The sequence below is a fragment of the Dermacentor variabilis genome, chromosome 8 (genome assembly GCF_050947875.1).
Source record: "Dermacentor variabilis isolate Ectoservices chromosome 8, ASM5094787v1, whole genome shotgun sequence".
NCBI lineage: Eukaryota > Metazoa > Arthropoda > Arachnida > Ixodida > Ixodidae > Dermacentor > Dermacentor variabilis.
The window spans coordinates 121,514,882-121,530,387 of NC_134575.1; the positions used below are offsets into that span (position 1 = coordinate 121,514,882).

At 42.9% G+C, this 15,506-nt stretch overlaps 1 protein-coding gene across 2 annotated transcripts in view; it reads left to right on the forward strand.

Moving 5' to 3' along the window:
• LOC142590560 (protein kinase C, brain isozyme-like) overlaps nt 1-15,506 on the forward strand; it is a gene marked incomplete at its 5' end in the record, with an annotated part of 234,061 nt that overhangs the window by 154,438 nt on the left and 64,117 nt on the right. For both annotated transcript variants that reach the window (XM_075702808.1, XM_075702807.1), the window contains 3 exon segments: nt 7,241-7,323; nt 8,469-8,580; nt 12,642-12,770. In XM_075702808.1, the coding sequence (XP_075558923.1) occupies nt 7,241-7,323; nt 8,469-8,580; nt 12,642-12,770 (324 nt within the window).

The following is a 15,506-nucleotide window of genomic DNA, read 5'->3' on the forward strand; positions in this document are numbered from 1 at the left end:
ATCAGTAATAAATAAAAAAGAACTGATTACGAGCACATAATTGCACATAAATTGTTACGTAAAGGTGTATCGGTATAACATGGCACTTTTACTGCACTCAGAAGTGTAAAAAAAAAGCACCCCGCTTTTGTTTTTGTGCAGGAGAAACCTTACTTATTATGGTATAGTTCAGTTGCAGACAATGCTAATCATATATGCATATATATAAGAAAAATAGGGGCCTAAACCGTTGAACTGAATGTAGCACATTTCTTGTGAATAAAATCATATACTTTTACAAATGAGAAACAAGCATGGTACAAAATGTAGTTCCTTGAATACTATAATTGGTATTTGGAAATCTATTCAGTGGAGTGAATGGCTACCCTGCAATTTATAGGTTGCTTGTAACGGACAGCTGTAGAACCTGCTTAATTACTTGCTTGGGCCTTCTTCCATTATAGTGAGGCTCCATCCAGTGGCCAAAGTAACCCCAGGTATTAGGCCATAACTAAATGCGATATTCTCATGTGCTTTCACTTTAAAGAAGCGCATTCAATGTGTATCCAAAGTTTTAAATGCATATTGTCACGTAGTGACGGTGAACAACCACAGGGGTACAGCGCAAGTCACGAAAGTAACTGTTTTTTGGGCGAACCTGCGCCCAGCAAAACAAGTAACACTCAGCACAATGGTAGCGGTGAGCACACTCGCCGGTCATCTATGTATGCACGGCTCAATGAACCTTCCAGCGTTATCACGTGGCGCTCGTTTAAGTTCTTGAATGCACACCGCCATTCGCGTCACACACGCAGTCTGATTACACGAGGCGCGCCGAAAACATGGGCAACAGACAAAACCGGCGATAACATTTGAAAAACTTCCGATACAGAAAGGCACGTGTTGCGCTGAGCAATAGCTTTTCGCATTTGTTAGCCGTTGAAAGGCGGTCACCGGAAAAGATACATACGTACGTGTGGCAGTATTTGCACGCTGCCTCACTATTTATCAATAGACTGCATTGTAGCAGATCAATGGGTGTCCATTGACAAGTACCGCAGTTTTCGCGAATAGTGTTGACCCTACTAAATACGCATAGTCTAGTCACCAACAGCAAGACCACAAGCTGTTTCAAAAATGTATTTACTCTTATTACATTACAGGCTCACACAGAAGCACTGAGGAAGAGGAGTATACTGAAAATAGAGCAAACTCAAGGAAAAAAGAACTTAAAAAACAACTTAAACGATGTCAATAAACATAAGTACTTTTTTATTTTGCAGTAATGTACAAGACAGCACAGAAATAGCATCGTTAAAGGAAGTTAGGATTCCATAGGGTGCTTACAGCTTGCATGAGAAAAGTCGCAGTTTTGCCCGAAAGGCGAATCACTGATTGCGATAGCAAATTAGTAGATCGCTACACGAAGTAAGGATAATAGCATTATTGGCCGTACAAACTTGTAAACATTCGCGTAGTAAATAAATTAACAACCACCGTGTCAAGCACGCGCAGGTAAACATCAATACATCTCGCTCGATGAGTGCGGAAACTTGCTGTAAAAATGCTGGAGTGAGGAATCACGGCAGCAGCAGCGAGCGAATTGACCATCATGCATCTCCCGCTTCAACGCGAACTAAACGTGGAAAAGGCAGTGCGTACGAAGCTACCAGCACTACGCGCACACTGCAAACATCGCAGATCGCTTTGAAGATGAGGCACGCGCGGGCGCGCACTTCGGCCACATCGCAGATCGCTTTCAAGATATGGCGCGTTCACACAGCCGCGCCGTAAGCAGCAGCCGCTGGAGAAGAATGCCCCTCTCACTCGCCCACCCCCCTGCCGTGCGCGCAAGAGGGCGCGCTTCGGCTCCTAGCTGTTTTGGCTCCGCCTTCCTCTCTCGCGCACGCGAGATCGAGCCGCGTTCGCCGGCTCACCTTCGCAAGCTGTCACTCGCTCATACAGCGCGCGGCAACGATTTTATCGCCCCTGGCCTGTACGGAACCTCACGGCGACGCCAACGGCAGAAATGCGCCTGGAGTGTGTAATTTCTATCACAATAAAAGAACCGGATCACGTCTCACCAAATATCGCTTGGAAGACCATTCCATAATTTGTCGGCACGAGTCAAGGCAGGAAAGTTGAACAATTGTCTATGACTGAAAATTAGCCTAAAGCTGAGCTGATTATGACTATGACCAGAACTGATGCAAGGAATGTCTAGCAAAAGACGAGCATGCCATTGGACGCAGAAAGTGAGATATCATGTTTAATTTGCAAGGATAGTGTCTTGCTACCATTGTGTAAGGCCAGTGTAGGAGGCCTGTTTAGGTTGTCCTCTGCCAAAATTGAACTGCACCTAGGCAGGGGTGTCATGAAATTAATCGTATTAAAGTAGGAGGGTCTGAGCTCTTGAAGGTTGAGCAGTTTGCCTATGCTCTGCGGAAAGCTTCTTGACTATGCGGCTGTGACAGTGAAATAATTTTTTATGCAATCATACATATGTGGATATCTTCCATTTTCTATGACAGCTATGACAGCAAAGGATGAACTTATTTTCGAAAATGTAATTCTAATTAGATATTTTCCATTTTCTCCCACCAAAAACCTAACACATAAAAGTGCATGTGTAGAGAATAAGTCTGGGTGGTTCCAGGTTATGTGAAAGTACATTTGATGCAAGTTACAAAACCATCTCTAAACATGATCTGAACATGCACTGCAAAGATTGTGCACACACCTTGTCTTTGCTTGTGTCTCTGTAGTTATTACAATAACAGCATTGGTCCGTATACATGCGACCTAACAGGCACCAAGGACAAACAACAGAATACTAACTACCACCTGTTTTTATTACATACATATGCAATAAGCCAAACCTGTGACAGAAAACGTAATGCATCATGCATGCCTGTAATAATTAATCTTGTGCCTGTAGAACATAATAAGCATAAGGTTGTTTTTTGCTGAGCTTGTCTTCGCTTCAAAGATGTGATGATTTTATAAGTGAGGTAGGTTTGTTGTCTCATTTTTGTGTGTTTTGTCAGTGTTTTTGTAATGCACTATTAGCCTTTTAGTGCCTGCTTATGCATTTTGTTGCCTTGATGGGCAGAGAACATTGTCTTCCCAGGTTTACTCATCCCTGTTCACAAAATTTTGCCCTGAAAATATTGCACTAAGAAATGTGTTGCTTTTCCGATTCGTTTTAACTCGTAAACAAGGTGAACGCGATTCTCGGACTAGAACTCGTGATCACTGCAGTATGGCAATGTGCAAGTCATCCAAGATCATGTAATTTCAAGTGTTCTGCAAACATTTCTGACAACGGTGTGATGCTGTCTCGGAGGCCATGCAAGATCGTTTTGCTTGGAGTGCTCTAATGGAGTGTCACGAAGCTGGAAAGCTTTTCGTAAAAGCCGGATATCTGTGTGTCGCCTCCTGACACACTGCACGGTACTGTGAGCAGCATGTAAAGTCACAGCTGCTCCAACATTTGGTTTAGGATGTAATAAATTGTTGGGCTAGTTTGTTTGACAGTGAAGTGTTCAGCATTATGTAAATATGAAGAAGCAGGAAAGCTGAGTGGAGATCATGAAGTTGTTACAAGTGTATGTATTCCAGCCAGCTGAACATCAGTGAGCAAGGCAAAAAAATTAGGGACATGGGAAGAGACAAACTGCTCGATTCCCAATTGTTCAAGTAGACAAACTCTTTCTGTGACAGAACCACTGACAGCTTGCTCACACGCGTATTCCTTTCATGCTCTATCGTGCAGGCTTCGAATGTGTCTTGAGTGTACTGGTCCTTGTGTCCAAACAGAATGAGTCCAACCAAACTCGGGAAAGCACCCATAGGAGCGAAGTGCAAGGCTAGGTTGCTGCTTGGATACAAGGATCTGTACACTCATGAGGTATTCGAGGCCTGCACAGTACAGCTTGAAATTAAGACAAGTCACCCTGGAGTGATAATGTGATTTGTGTGGTCGGGGAATCTGATAGATACTGAGTGGCAGTATTCAAGGACGGGTGGGGCTAATGCTGAGAAAAGTAGCTTGACAGCATCAGCGCCACCTTCTCTTTGAGGCCCTGGTGATGAAGGTCTGCAGTTGCCGTGCTTTTGAGACCGCCTCAGGAATGTGGTATGGGAAATCCAGATGGTAGTCAATGATAATGCCTCGAAGACAATCGTGGGTGGTTGTGTGGACTTCTTGACCCTGAAGTGTTCATGTCTGTGGTGCCATAGGAGAGTGAGAAGTTGACACAAGCATTGTTTAGCATTTATGGAGGCTAAGATACAGCTTTAGATGTACACCAGGAGTTGATGCCGTCGAGGTCTGCTTGACCCTTCCTGCAATCTGAGGATTTGACAGCTGGACAGACTTAAGTAAGGTCATCAGCATACAGTAGAAGTGTTTGTTACATTACCCGCTGTGGTTGCTCAGTGGCTATGGTGTTGGGCTGCTGAGCACGAGTTCGCGGGATCGAATCCCGGCCACGGCGGCCGCATTTCGATGGGGGCGAAATGCGAAAACACCCGTGTGCTTAGATTTAGGTGCACGTTAAAGAACCTCAGGTGGTCAAAATTTCCGGAGTCCTCCACTACGGCGTGCCTCATAATCAGAAAGTGGTTTTGGCACGTAAAACCCCAATTATTATTATTATTATGTTTGTTACATTGCCTTCATTACCAGCTGTATGTTCCTTGATGATTACGCTGTTATATTTCTTGCACACATGTGCAAGGGACGAGTCACAGGCCAAATAAAAAACAATTTAAAAAATCTCTCGCAAAACTCCCATGTAAGCCAGATAAGACAATCTTCAGAAAATGCAGCCAATGGATGACGAATGCAAGTACAGTTAAACCTCGATATAACGACGTTTAATATAACCAAATTCTCGATATAACGAATTGTCTAACTTTTCATAACTTCTTGTCCATAGAACGCCAAGTATTTAGAACCTCAATATAACGAAGTATGTTTGTGTGCGATTTCAATATAACGATATTTCACTGCCGCCGCCAAGGAATGCAGAGACAGTAAATGGAAACCTTCGTGGACGCGGATGGCCAAAGGATTGAATTATAAGCGGCTGCTTGCAAGCGCAGCTCTCAAGTCGCGCGCCGCGCGACAAGAGCGACCGCTGAAGTGGAGCTGCATCACGTCCCGTATAAATTCTAGTGTGATAAGATCCTATCGCGCCCTGTGCACTGTGTGCTTTAGGTACGAGGAAAAGTGTGTGATACCTGTGTCACACGGGCACATTTGCAAGGCCTTCCAGTCGACGGCCTTCGAAATGCCACAACACTATGGACTCAAAGGAGTTGTTGCGCTGCTACACGGCACTTTCGAAAGGCCGTTGAGTGGTTCAGGCGTTTCTCGTAAAATTGTGTGGCGCTGCGGATCTTTACTTTCGTAAAGATCCGTCGATGCGGCCACAGTCACGCTTCCTGAGGCCCTAGGGTTCAGAGACAATAATAGTCTTGTAAATAAATATGTGGTGGAAATTAGCAAAAGGCGATTGGAGGATTGGTGGCTCAAAAGCAGAGAGGTGACATAAGGTTAAAAGGGTAGGAAGACGTATCTAAAGAAAATCGAGAATTTTAATAACACACAGCACAGGTAAATAAAAATAAAAGGCAAAATAAAAAGCTGAGCATGGTGGCAACTGCCATCACCCCGTTTCAAAAGGGACGCTCCTACCATCCATCCACCTATCCATCTATCCATCCATCCATCCACTCGTTTTCAAGTCACGAAAAGTTAAGCAACATAAAAACCACTTAAAAGCACTAATTTTTATGTTTGTTTATACACTTAGAGAAATGTTTATACATTGCCATACATATATGTTTAGTTTTTAAGTTGTTGAGTAGTGAAACTGCGGCAACGTTTGCGTCGCTGCATTTCGCCGTTGTCGAGAGTATGTGCAGTTCGCACATATAAAGTGGCAAAAATACTTCATTGAATAATTAATAACACTCGCATATAGTATTTTTAGAGCATTTTGGTTTGATTTGTTCTTTCTAACCGATAGTACGAGCACACTGCGAACGAGAGGGCAGTGCGTTTCCGTTGCTCAAAGGCCATCGAGATTTCGATAGAGTTGCAAGGTGCTCCGTTGACTCGATAGACTATTGACTCGGCGGCCTTCGAACCCTCCCGTGTAGCAGCTCGAACTTGACCTTTGAGTCAACTGACTATGACTAAAACTGACTAAAAAAGATGGCTTCGCAAGTGCCGCCTTCTCGCGCGAGCAAAGACAAAGAGGAGGAGGGGAGCGCGCTCGCGGTGACATGATCAAGCGCGCTCGGAAGAGGGGGGGGGGGGGGGGGTAGGTTGACGCGCGTCTCGGCCGTGATTACCGCTTCCAGCCAAGCGCGACTGAGCGCATACGCAGCCGCGCACCCTGCTTTAGAGGTAATCTGTAGCGCTTGCAAGGAATTATCGTGCCGGGACGGCGTGGCACCATGTAAGCTGTCTTCGCATGCGTTTAGTATTGGAGATTGCCTAACCTCGAGTTTCGGTGACCCGTTGGAGCGAGAGGCAAACAAAGCATTCGCTCCTCGCGGCGGGCGCTTTTCGTGATAGCGTCGTCCCAGTGCGGGCGATGCTATCAGCCGCGGGGGCAGACTGCATGCGAAAGCCTGGCTGGCTTCGCTTAATTCGTACCGCCGATGCGAAGGTGTCGTTGACGTTTCACGAAACCCTATCATTCGTCGCCGACTCCCAATTTCATCAGAATGAATTGCTTTCTAATTCAAATTTGCTTTTTTCCGTTGCCCGACAAATCGGAAGATTCTGCGGTCCCTTTCCGCGTAAGAAAAGTCGATGGGCAACTGCACTTATTTGCATAAAATTCGAATTTCAGTACAAGTATAAGTGAAGTCGAATTTCAGTACAACGAAACTTCGATAAAACGAAAGAAATTGCCCATTTTACTGACTTCGTTATGTCAAGGTTTAACTGTACTCCTGTTCTTCTAGATGAATACCTTGACCATTTTATTTCGTTAATCTGCTGATTATGCAATGGTGAATGATGTTTGTGCAATCAAACCGAATTGTATTCAAGTAACAATGAACCAGTGTTTGTGTGAACCAGTGTGTGTTCTGTTGCACTGCATTAGTTCTTCCTTGGTCTTTTCTGTGCACCATGAGCTGTGAGTCCATCAGTGTGGTTGGGATACCAGCCATTGAGAACAAAAGCTGCAGACTAATTAAGGACTACCCTGTTGTCTGGCCACAATGTTCTTTACAGTATGCAGCTTTGTTGTGCACAAGCGGTGTCACGAGTTTGTCACCTTCAAGTGTCCTGGCAAGGACAAGGGCGTCGATTCAGACGTGAGTGTGTTCATCAAAAGTTTTTGTTAGGCTGATTGCTGTTTTGTTCCCATATTAGAGCAGGCACAAAAACTGTGCACAATGACAACACAAAGATAAATACCGAAGCCAACTAAAATTTATTTAGTTCAGGAGGGCATTTCATTTGTGAAGTCGGCAGATGCTGAACCGTCTGGTTGCTGCATGACATGAAAGTATGAGGGAGCATGCACAAAATTTAAATAAGACTGGGAGGGCTCACTTAGCCACATATGTTATTGAGTGCGAGCTGTAATTTAGGCATGTACTAGGATGAATTGAAATTGCCGCCTCAAGAGAAACACGGGAGGCTTTTTATATTAAGGAATATGGTGAAGAATTTATGTACGGGGAAGAACTGTGTAAGCTGTACATGAGGTTTACACAATGTCTTTCAGCTCTAAGTAAATTTTAGTTGGTAATAGTCCTTGCAGGTATGTTGCATGAGAATACTTTTTGCGCATGTTCTATTATGCATGTGCTGTCATTACTTAAGCTGCATGATGGGAGCACAGCCACATACCTCTGGCCAAAGTTGTATTGCAGAGGTTTAACAGAACATTCTGAGTCATCACCCTCCCATTTAGGGCTTCTAACTTGTTGGGGAGGAAGACATGGCCCACGTCTCGATGTTCAAGCATTCAAATTTTTGAAGAGTGCAAACAAAATTACTCAGCATGGCCAATTATCAATGTGTCACTACGACTGTAGTCACAACCTGTTAACATCCTATGCTGGCATGTACTGAGAACATGCACATATGTGTGATTTGTATGTTAAATGCCAAAATTTTTGTGGAGATAATATAGTCTTTCTTTTTTGGAAGCACATCACTAGTGGTGGCACACATCAGTAATTATGTGATAATCAGATATTTAGTTTACTGTTGTTTGCTAGTTACCTTTTCACTAATTGAGTTAGAGCCGAGGTTGATATCATGCAGTCGAAGCCAGCCAGTGCTTGAGGCCTGGTCAGCATAGCAACAGAATGCACATGTAGCTTTCTCCTGCATTATGTGATGGAAGGTTTTCGGGGAAAACGTCACTTATATCACAAGTCTTAGCACACAGGATTGCAAAGCTGGGTCAAACTGCGTTAGCAATTTCTTTTTGGCACGGCTCTCGCAGGATGCACGAACCAAGCACCAGTTCGTGCTGCAGACGTACACCAGTCCAACCTTCTGCGACCACTGTGGCTCGCTCTTGTACGGTCTCATCCATCAGGGCTACAAATGCAAAGGTGAGTGTGTGCAGCGTATGGTAGGATGCGACATGGAGCTAGCTGTACTCGCTCTAGTGAACCTGTGTGCGCAACTCTGCACCTTTCATTGTTTCCTTGCTCCAACCCCAATAAGCACCATACATGTGATCACCCATGTTGGTAGTAGACATATCATTCTGGTGCTAAACGCAAGGACATAGGTTCGGTTCCCACCTGTGGCTGCCATATTTCAAACTGGGTGAAGTACAAGAACACCTATGTGCTTAGCTATGTGTGTGTTTCAGGAAACCTGTGGGTTCAAGATCATTTCCCACTACAGCATCACTAGTAGACTCAGCGGTGCATTAGAACATAACTGATCAAATCATTTATTAGTTAACAGGCCAGCTTTCCATCTAATGAATGAATGAAAGGCTGAGTGAATTGGACAACCTGACATGACTTGATCCATGATCAGAACAATAGGCCATTGGCACAACTTTTCGAATAAGCTTTTGTACAGGACTCCATCTGCAATGCTATGATGGCGGACCTCTCTGTCGGAGGAGCAAGCTGAGGCTAGTGTGCTAAGAGAGAAAATTGTAGAGTACCATGCGTGAACACATTCTCTGTTGTGTTTGCTCTTTGAACACAATTGCCATGATTTTAGCCATGAGATTGGAGCTGTACAGAGAATCCCAGCTTGTACACTCTCCCTTGACATCTGTTCTCAGTTTAAAAAACTGCAGGATGAAGCATACACAGACAGGATGGGCACAGGAAGGGCAGCAAATAGATCATTATCTCTTAGTCACAGTTATACATGTGTAGATTTTGTTCTTGCAAAGCATTATAATATTGGTTTTCTTTATTACCTCTCTTCTGTACTGCATGCATGTAGCACATTGTAAAATGAATTTATGCACATTCTGCTTATGAAGCAATGTTATAGGGCAGACGCATTCAGCAAGCAAAACAAATTGATAGACCAGAGAGCAGCAAATAATGGGAGCCAGTGTTGTAACAGCATAATAAGGCCATGGGGCACTTCATTAAAAAAATATACATGGGCACAAAGCTTTCACCTGTCTGAACTTAAAAAAAAAAGAAGACTCTTCTTTGCAAGGACTTCTATCAGTTGATATAAAAGCAAAATTGTCACGATCCAAAGACCTCTGCAACATTGTAAGTGCTTGTGATGCTGAGGTGCTAATTTCTCTGCCTCCCCAGCTGTGAGATAATGTATGGCGGATGTGGCAAGCACCATAATGTTTCCTTGCAAGCGTTTGCCAAAACTGGCAGCATGGCTCTGTACAGTCACTGGCTACATTCATTACCGAGATCAGAGCTTTATATTATGCTTACCAGAAATAAATCTGATGTTGCAATTATTCATTCACCATGGGAATTGCAGGTACTATGCTGGCTTTTATATGGTTTGGCATGGACTTATTCATGCCAAATTTATTCATCACGCAAGACAGGGGTAATTGGGGATCACAGGGAAAGGCCTTCATACTGCAGTGGACATTAAAAAGGATGATAATGATGATGATGATGATGGTGATTTTATTCACACAGCTTTTTCCAGCTGTCTCTCTGTTCTTTGCAGTTCAGTTGCGTTGTATGTTAGTTTGACATCTTATGCAACTGTTTTATGTTCACAAATGATTCATTTTATTGCATGCTTACCAACATATAAATTGCAATGCAGTGAAAATTTGTTAAAGTGAACCTGCATATATAATGAACTAACAGTTATAGGGAAGGGAGACACCTATCTCAGTTTCACTCCCATAGGTGACCACACATTTTTTCATTGATGTAGGAAACAGGACTATAAGGAATAAGCGAGTATATATAAAAATATGCATCTTCTAACTATATCCTAAAGGACATAAATAGTTGTGCCATCAAAAGACAGAAAACGTAAGTACTAATAAAAAAAGATATAAAAAGGAAGAAAAAGAGGACACAAGAAATAGACTTCTAGATTATGACGGAGTAGACAATGCTCCCACTCACCTTGGCTTCAGCACACCGTTTCGGTGACTACAGCAGTACGTGTCTGCACTGGCTGCCCTGAATTCTCGTCTGTGGGGTCATCATGGCTTCCTATCACGGTGCGCTTGTCAAACAGTGGCAGCATCCATACATGTAATGATAGCAGCATGTGAATGTTCACTTCAGTAAAGAGCAAATTAGACTTCTTTTGAATGACAGCCAACTAACTGGGGTTAGAAAACTTTTATAATAGTTACAAAAAGGGCAAAATAGCTTTATAGAGCTCTAGTGAAGGTACTGATGTAAAGATTTTTTCTCTGTCCCAACGATTTCACAATAAGGAGGTTCTACTAGACATTTGATTATGTGCATCATCAAATCTAGGTAGGGACGTTTGGTAAGCAAAACTCATCAAACTTGATTAAAATTTTGAAATTTATGAAGAATTAGCTGTTTGCAATCTTCTGAAAGCCATCGAATAGCGGAAATAGGAGCTTAAAATGAGACGAACGTAAATGAGGTCAAAGTGCACAGCTGAGGGAGCTGGCAAAGATTATTTCTCTCGCAGTGCAAGAGGGGGTGTAAACATTACAGAGAAGCATGCAGGGCCTTTCAACCTTTGTGTGTACTTCACTCTTGTGGGATCACATCTTATTGCACTTCAAGCACAACGTGTCTCTGTTGTTATACAAAAAGTTTGCGATGAAAGAGAAGAAGCTTCAAGGAGGCAGTAATATGAAAACCCCATGGGTTTTTCGAAGCTAGATGGGCAAAATTTAGGCAAATTTATGTACTGCCCGTCATGCCCTTGTCTGAGGAACAGCCGCATTGGCCGCGTGTGCCAACTCCAGTGCGAATTTTCAGAAAAGTGCGCTCTTAAGATGAAGCTTTAGCTTGGGGTTTTCTGTCTAAGCACACAGAAATCGAGAACCATCTTTCTCGACAATGACTGCACCAAATTTGATCAAGTTTGTTGCATGTAAAAGAAAAAGTTAATATCTAGTGACTGTAGGAAGCAGATCCTTTATTAGGTTGCTGATTTTTAAAAATGAGAATATAGTTGAAAATTGCAATATCTCATAAAACCTATCAAGTTGGCAAGTGTGTAACTTGGCAATGAAAAACGATATTGCACTTTTGTAAACTGCGCCTAATAATACACCTTAAGAGGACAAAATTAACGTTATACACCTCTCTGAAATATACCACCAATATGTGAGGAGGATTGCGTTGCTAAGCCCAAAGGTGCTGGATCGAATTCTGACCGCCGCCGGCTGCATTTCGATGGGTGCAAAATGTAATAAACACCCGTGTACACTTGCATCGGGTGCATGATAAAGAATTCTGGGTGGCCGACATTCATTCGGAATCCCCCACTACGGCATGCCTCATAATTGGATTGTGACTTTTGGCGCGTAAAACCCTATAATTTAATTTTTAATATACAAGTAGGAATTTTGCAATGCCCTTGTAAACGTTCTTACAAATTCATGTAAATTGAACATTGATGTATATCAAATTTAGCTCGTTTAGATGCTCTAACGGATGCAGTTTACCGAACTGTGATGCCTGTTTTTTGGTGCAGAGTTGAGGATTTGTACACTTTCTGCTTCTATTCGTTTTGCTGATTTGTAGCAATTGTAAGAAAAAAAAAACAAAAAAACGCAATTTCAGGCCTCAAATCAAAATTTGGTTTGCAAAAGTCACTCCAATTTAGCCTTTTCTCGCAAATGCAAAAAAATATCTTGCAAATCAGTACAGGGGTTGTCTTGTAAAATAAATTCTGTGTTATTTGAATAGGAGGCAGCAGAGTGAGCCCTTAGCTAAAGCTTCATCTTAATACGAAACTCTGTGACTGTGTGATGTGGAAAGGGAGAAAATACCATGCATGCCTTCCATCATCTTGCATCATTTCTTGCATGCTCAGCATAGGTGATCTGTTGACAAATATTTTGACAGCAGGGCAGCATTTGATGCTTTCCATCCCCAGTTTCTGCCTTACCCGATCTTGTGGTTCTTGTTCCAGCTGCGGTGGTGCAAAGCATTGGTGTGTATGGAGGGGCACTGAGTGTATATCTGTGTCCTTCTATGTGCAGCTTGCGACATGAACGTGCACAAACGGTGCCAAGAGAGTGTGCCGAACCTTTGTGGCTGCGACCACACCGAACGGCGAGGGCGTATCCACCTGAAGGTTTCGGCAACCACTACACGGCTCACCTGTGAAGGTGCGTTGCATGTTGTTTATGTCTGACAACTTGACGCCTGTGTTTTTTGTGTGGCCTTTCAGCAGATATTGGGAATGTAACAGATGTCATTTGCTATACCCACGAAGAAGCTTTGCTGGCCATGAAGTGGAAATTGCTAGCTGCTCTTGTATATACAGAATAAGCTATACTGCACGTACGTCTTCTCGATATTTTTAATAATGCATCCGCAGACAGAGTATAGGAACTGTGAAGATTGTAACTACCTACAGACAGTAGTATACTCTATACCTAGTCTTGTAAGTAAAGGTAGAAGTGTTTTAGACTTAAAAAGATTAAGAAATTTTAACGAATTATAGGAAGGTGTATTCAGTAAGTTTAGGCACCATTTTAGGGTTGTTTATGACTCGCATGTGTGCCGATGGTCTTTTTGTTGTTGCCCAATATACTTTTGTTTTGTTTTGTATGAATAAATATTATCATCTCACATTCCTTATACCTATGAAGACGGCATAGGTTGTACGTAAAAATGAACCTGTCTTAAGTTTTGCGCATAGGAACTGTTGCCTCCCTATTTGTAATAAGCCTCTGTGCCAAACTGTAGTTGGAGCAAAAGCCACCATGAGACTGTTGAGCCTTTTGCTATTGCTTAATTTTCTCTGTACGTGCAGAAACAAGGAAAAATAAAGCTATAGGGGAGGAGCTTCTGTGCATGTATGGCTGCACCAAGCTGCCTTTGGCTGGTCACTTTTGGTTGTGTTCTTGCCTTTCAGTGTCTTTTTGTGAAGCAAGATGTGTTTGAGAGGGTGATAGAAGTTTGACATTCATTTCTGTTTCTATGAACCTTGCATAGCTTGTTTACTTTTGCTTAGGAAGCTATAGTTACTAAAATATTTGAGTGTCAAGACTTTGATGCACGTCAATGGACCACAAATAGTAAAAAATTGTTCTAGAGAGGCCTACTCTGGTGTGCCTGATAGATAAGCTGTGGCTTTCATCTCTTATAGCATTGTTGATCATCACTTTTTGTGGTCGTCACCACTGTACGTTTGTGATAGTACTACTGTCTCAGTGCCTCTAAGGAGAGGCTCGGGTGCTAATATGCATCCAGTTGGTGCAGTGCCCCCGCAAATCTTTATAGGAACAACGAGAAATAGCATTGACCCTTACACTTCAATGTTTTAAGAGAGTGTTTACAAGGTATTGCTCAGATTTGTGCTGTAGGCAGTGTTGTCCACACAGGCCCAGTGAAACTGCCAATGGTCACAATTTCAATTTCATATTCGAGTGCGTCACAATGTGCGCAGTTGCACTTTCTCATACATCTGATTCCATGTCAGCAGTGCTGGTCATGTAATCTTCTGCCACCACCACCTAGTATATTTAGGTGGTTGCCACAAGAGTGCGTAAGTGCTGCGAATCCCGAGTTATATGCCACAGCATGAGTGAGTGGAGTTGCTCCATGAAATTCAGGTCGCAAAGACCCCAGTAGGAGCAGAGTGTTCAATGGGGCTGGTTGGTTCATCTTTAGAATAAAAACAGGAACAGCACAACACAGGACGAGCGAGTAAAGAGCATAGGACAGAGCGCTGACTAGCAGCCAAATGCTTTATTTACAGAAGCAGCATATAAAGACGTCATTGAATGTGACATAAACAACAGAAAAAGAAGGATAAGCGTCAGCAACGGAGATAATTCATTTTTTTTTGTTGAGAGGGTGAGGGACGCAGAGCTGACGCACGCGTCGCCACTTTTGAATATGCGAAATGCCTCAAAGATTTCCGGCGCGCACTTTTCACTATATCTGCCAATTATTTCGCACTTCTTAAAGATCGGGGTGCAACCACACGTGTTACAGTGAACAGTCAGATGACTGTATAGGTTTCCTTTTAGTGAAGCGGCATGCTCACACAGGCGATCATTAATGCACCTCCCCATTTGCCCGATATAGCAACATTTACAATCAAGCAGGATTTTATAGATGACCTGCGTTGTGCAGTCAATAAAGCCGCAAACACAATTCTTATAGCAGCTTTTGCGCGCGACAGTATCCTCCCTGTTGACTATTTTGCACCACCCGCAGTGGCAGTAGGAGAGCCAAGCGTGTCACCGAGACGCGTATTTAGCACAACACCAGAGGCAATTTCTTGCAGTGGCAAGCATGAAAGTGCCCGGATTGGCAGCAAACGACTTCAGAGTCAAAATCACCTTATTTTTGCAAAATGTGGCAGGAATCCAGATCCTAATCATGACTAGGCTGGTCCCCTGGATACATGCACATGACAGCTGGGAAATAGTATGATAACAAAAATGCACAATTGCAGTAAACTGGGAAATCAAGTTAGAAACATATAGACAGAAATTAAGTGATGGATTACATAGTATACCAAAGTTAATAAGTTCTAATCATGGAATGAACGTTAGCACACATGTACAGTATCGAAAAGTGAACCCCCCTTCATCCAAATAAAAGGTACGCACTCACAAACATTAAAACTACATATTATTAGAGCTTTTGCATTTTACTAAGCTATGTATTATTAGAAATACTACATACTGCTACAACTAGCAAAGAGTAGAACTTGCAGCAACTGCAGTGTGCTGTTTGGTAAACATCATGCTTAAACATTTTTGAAAAGTTAAGCTTTGTTTAAGTGCCCTTCTTGCTGGAGGTCGTAGACGTGACTCAATAACGGAAGAAAGCCATGCTTGCAGTCAGCATGGCTTTCTCTTGTGTGCATTTGAATTTCCTTCTTG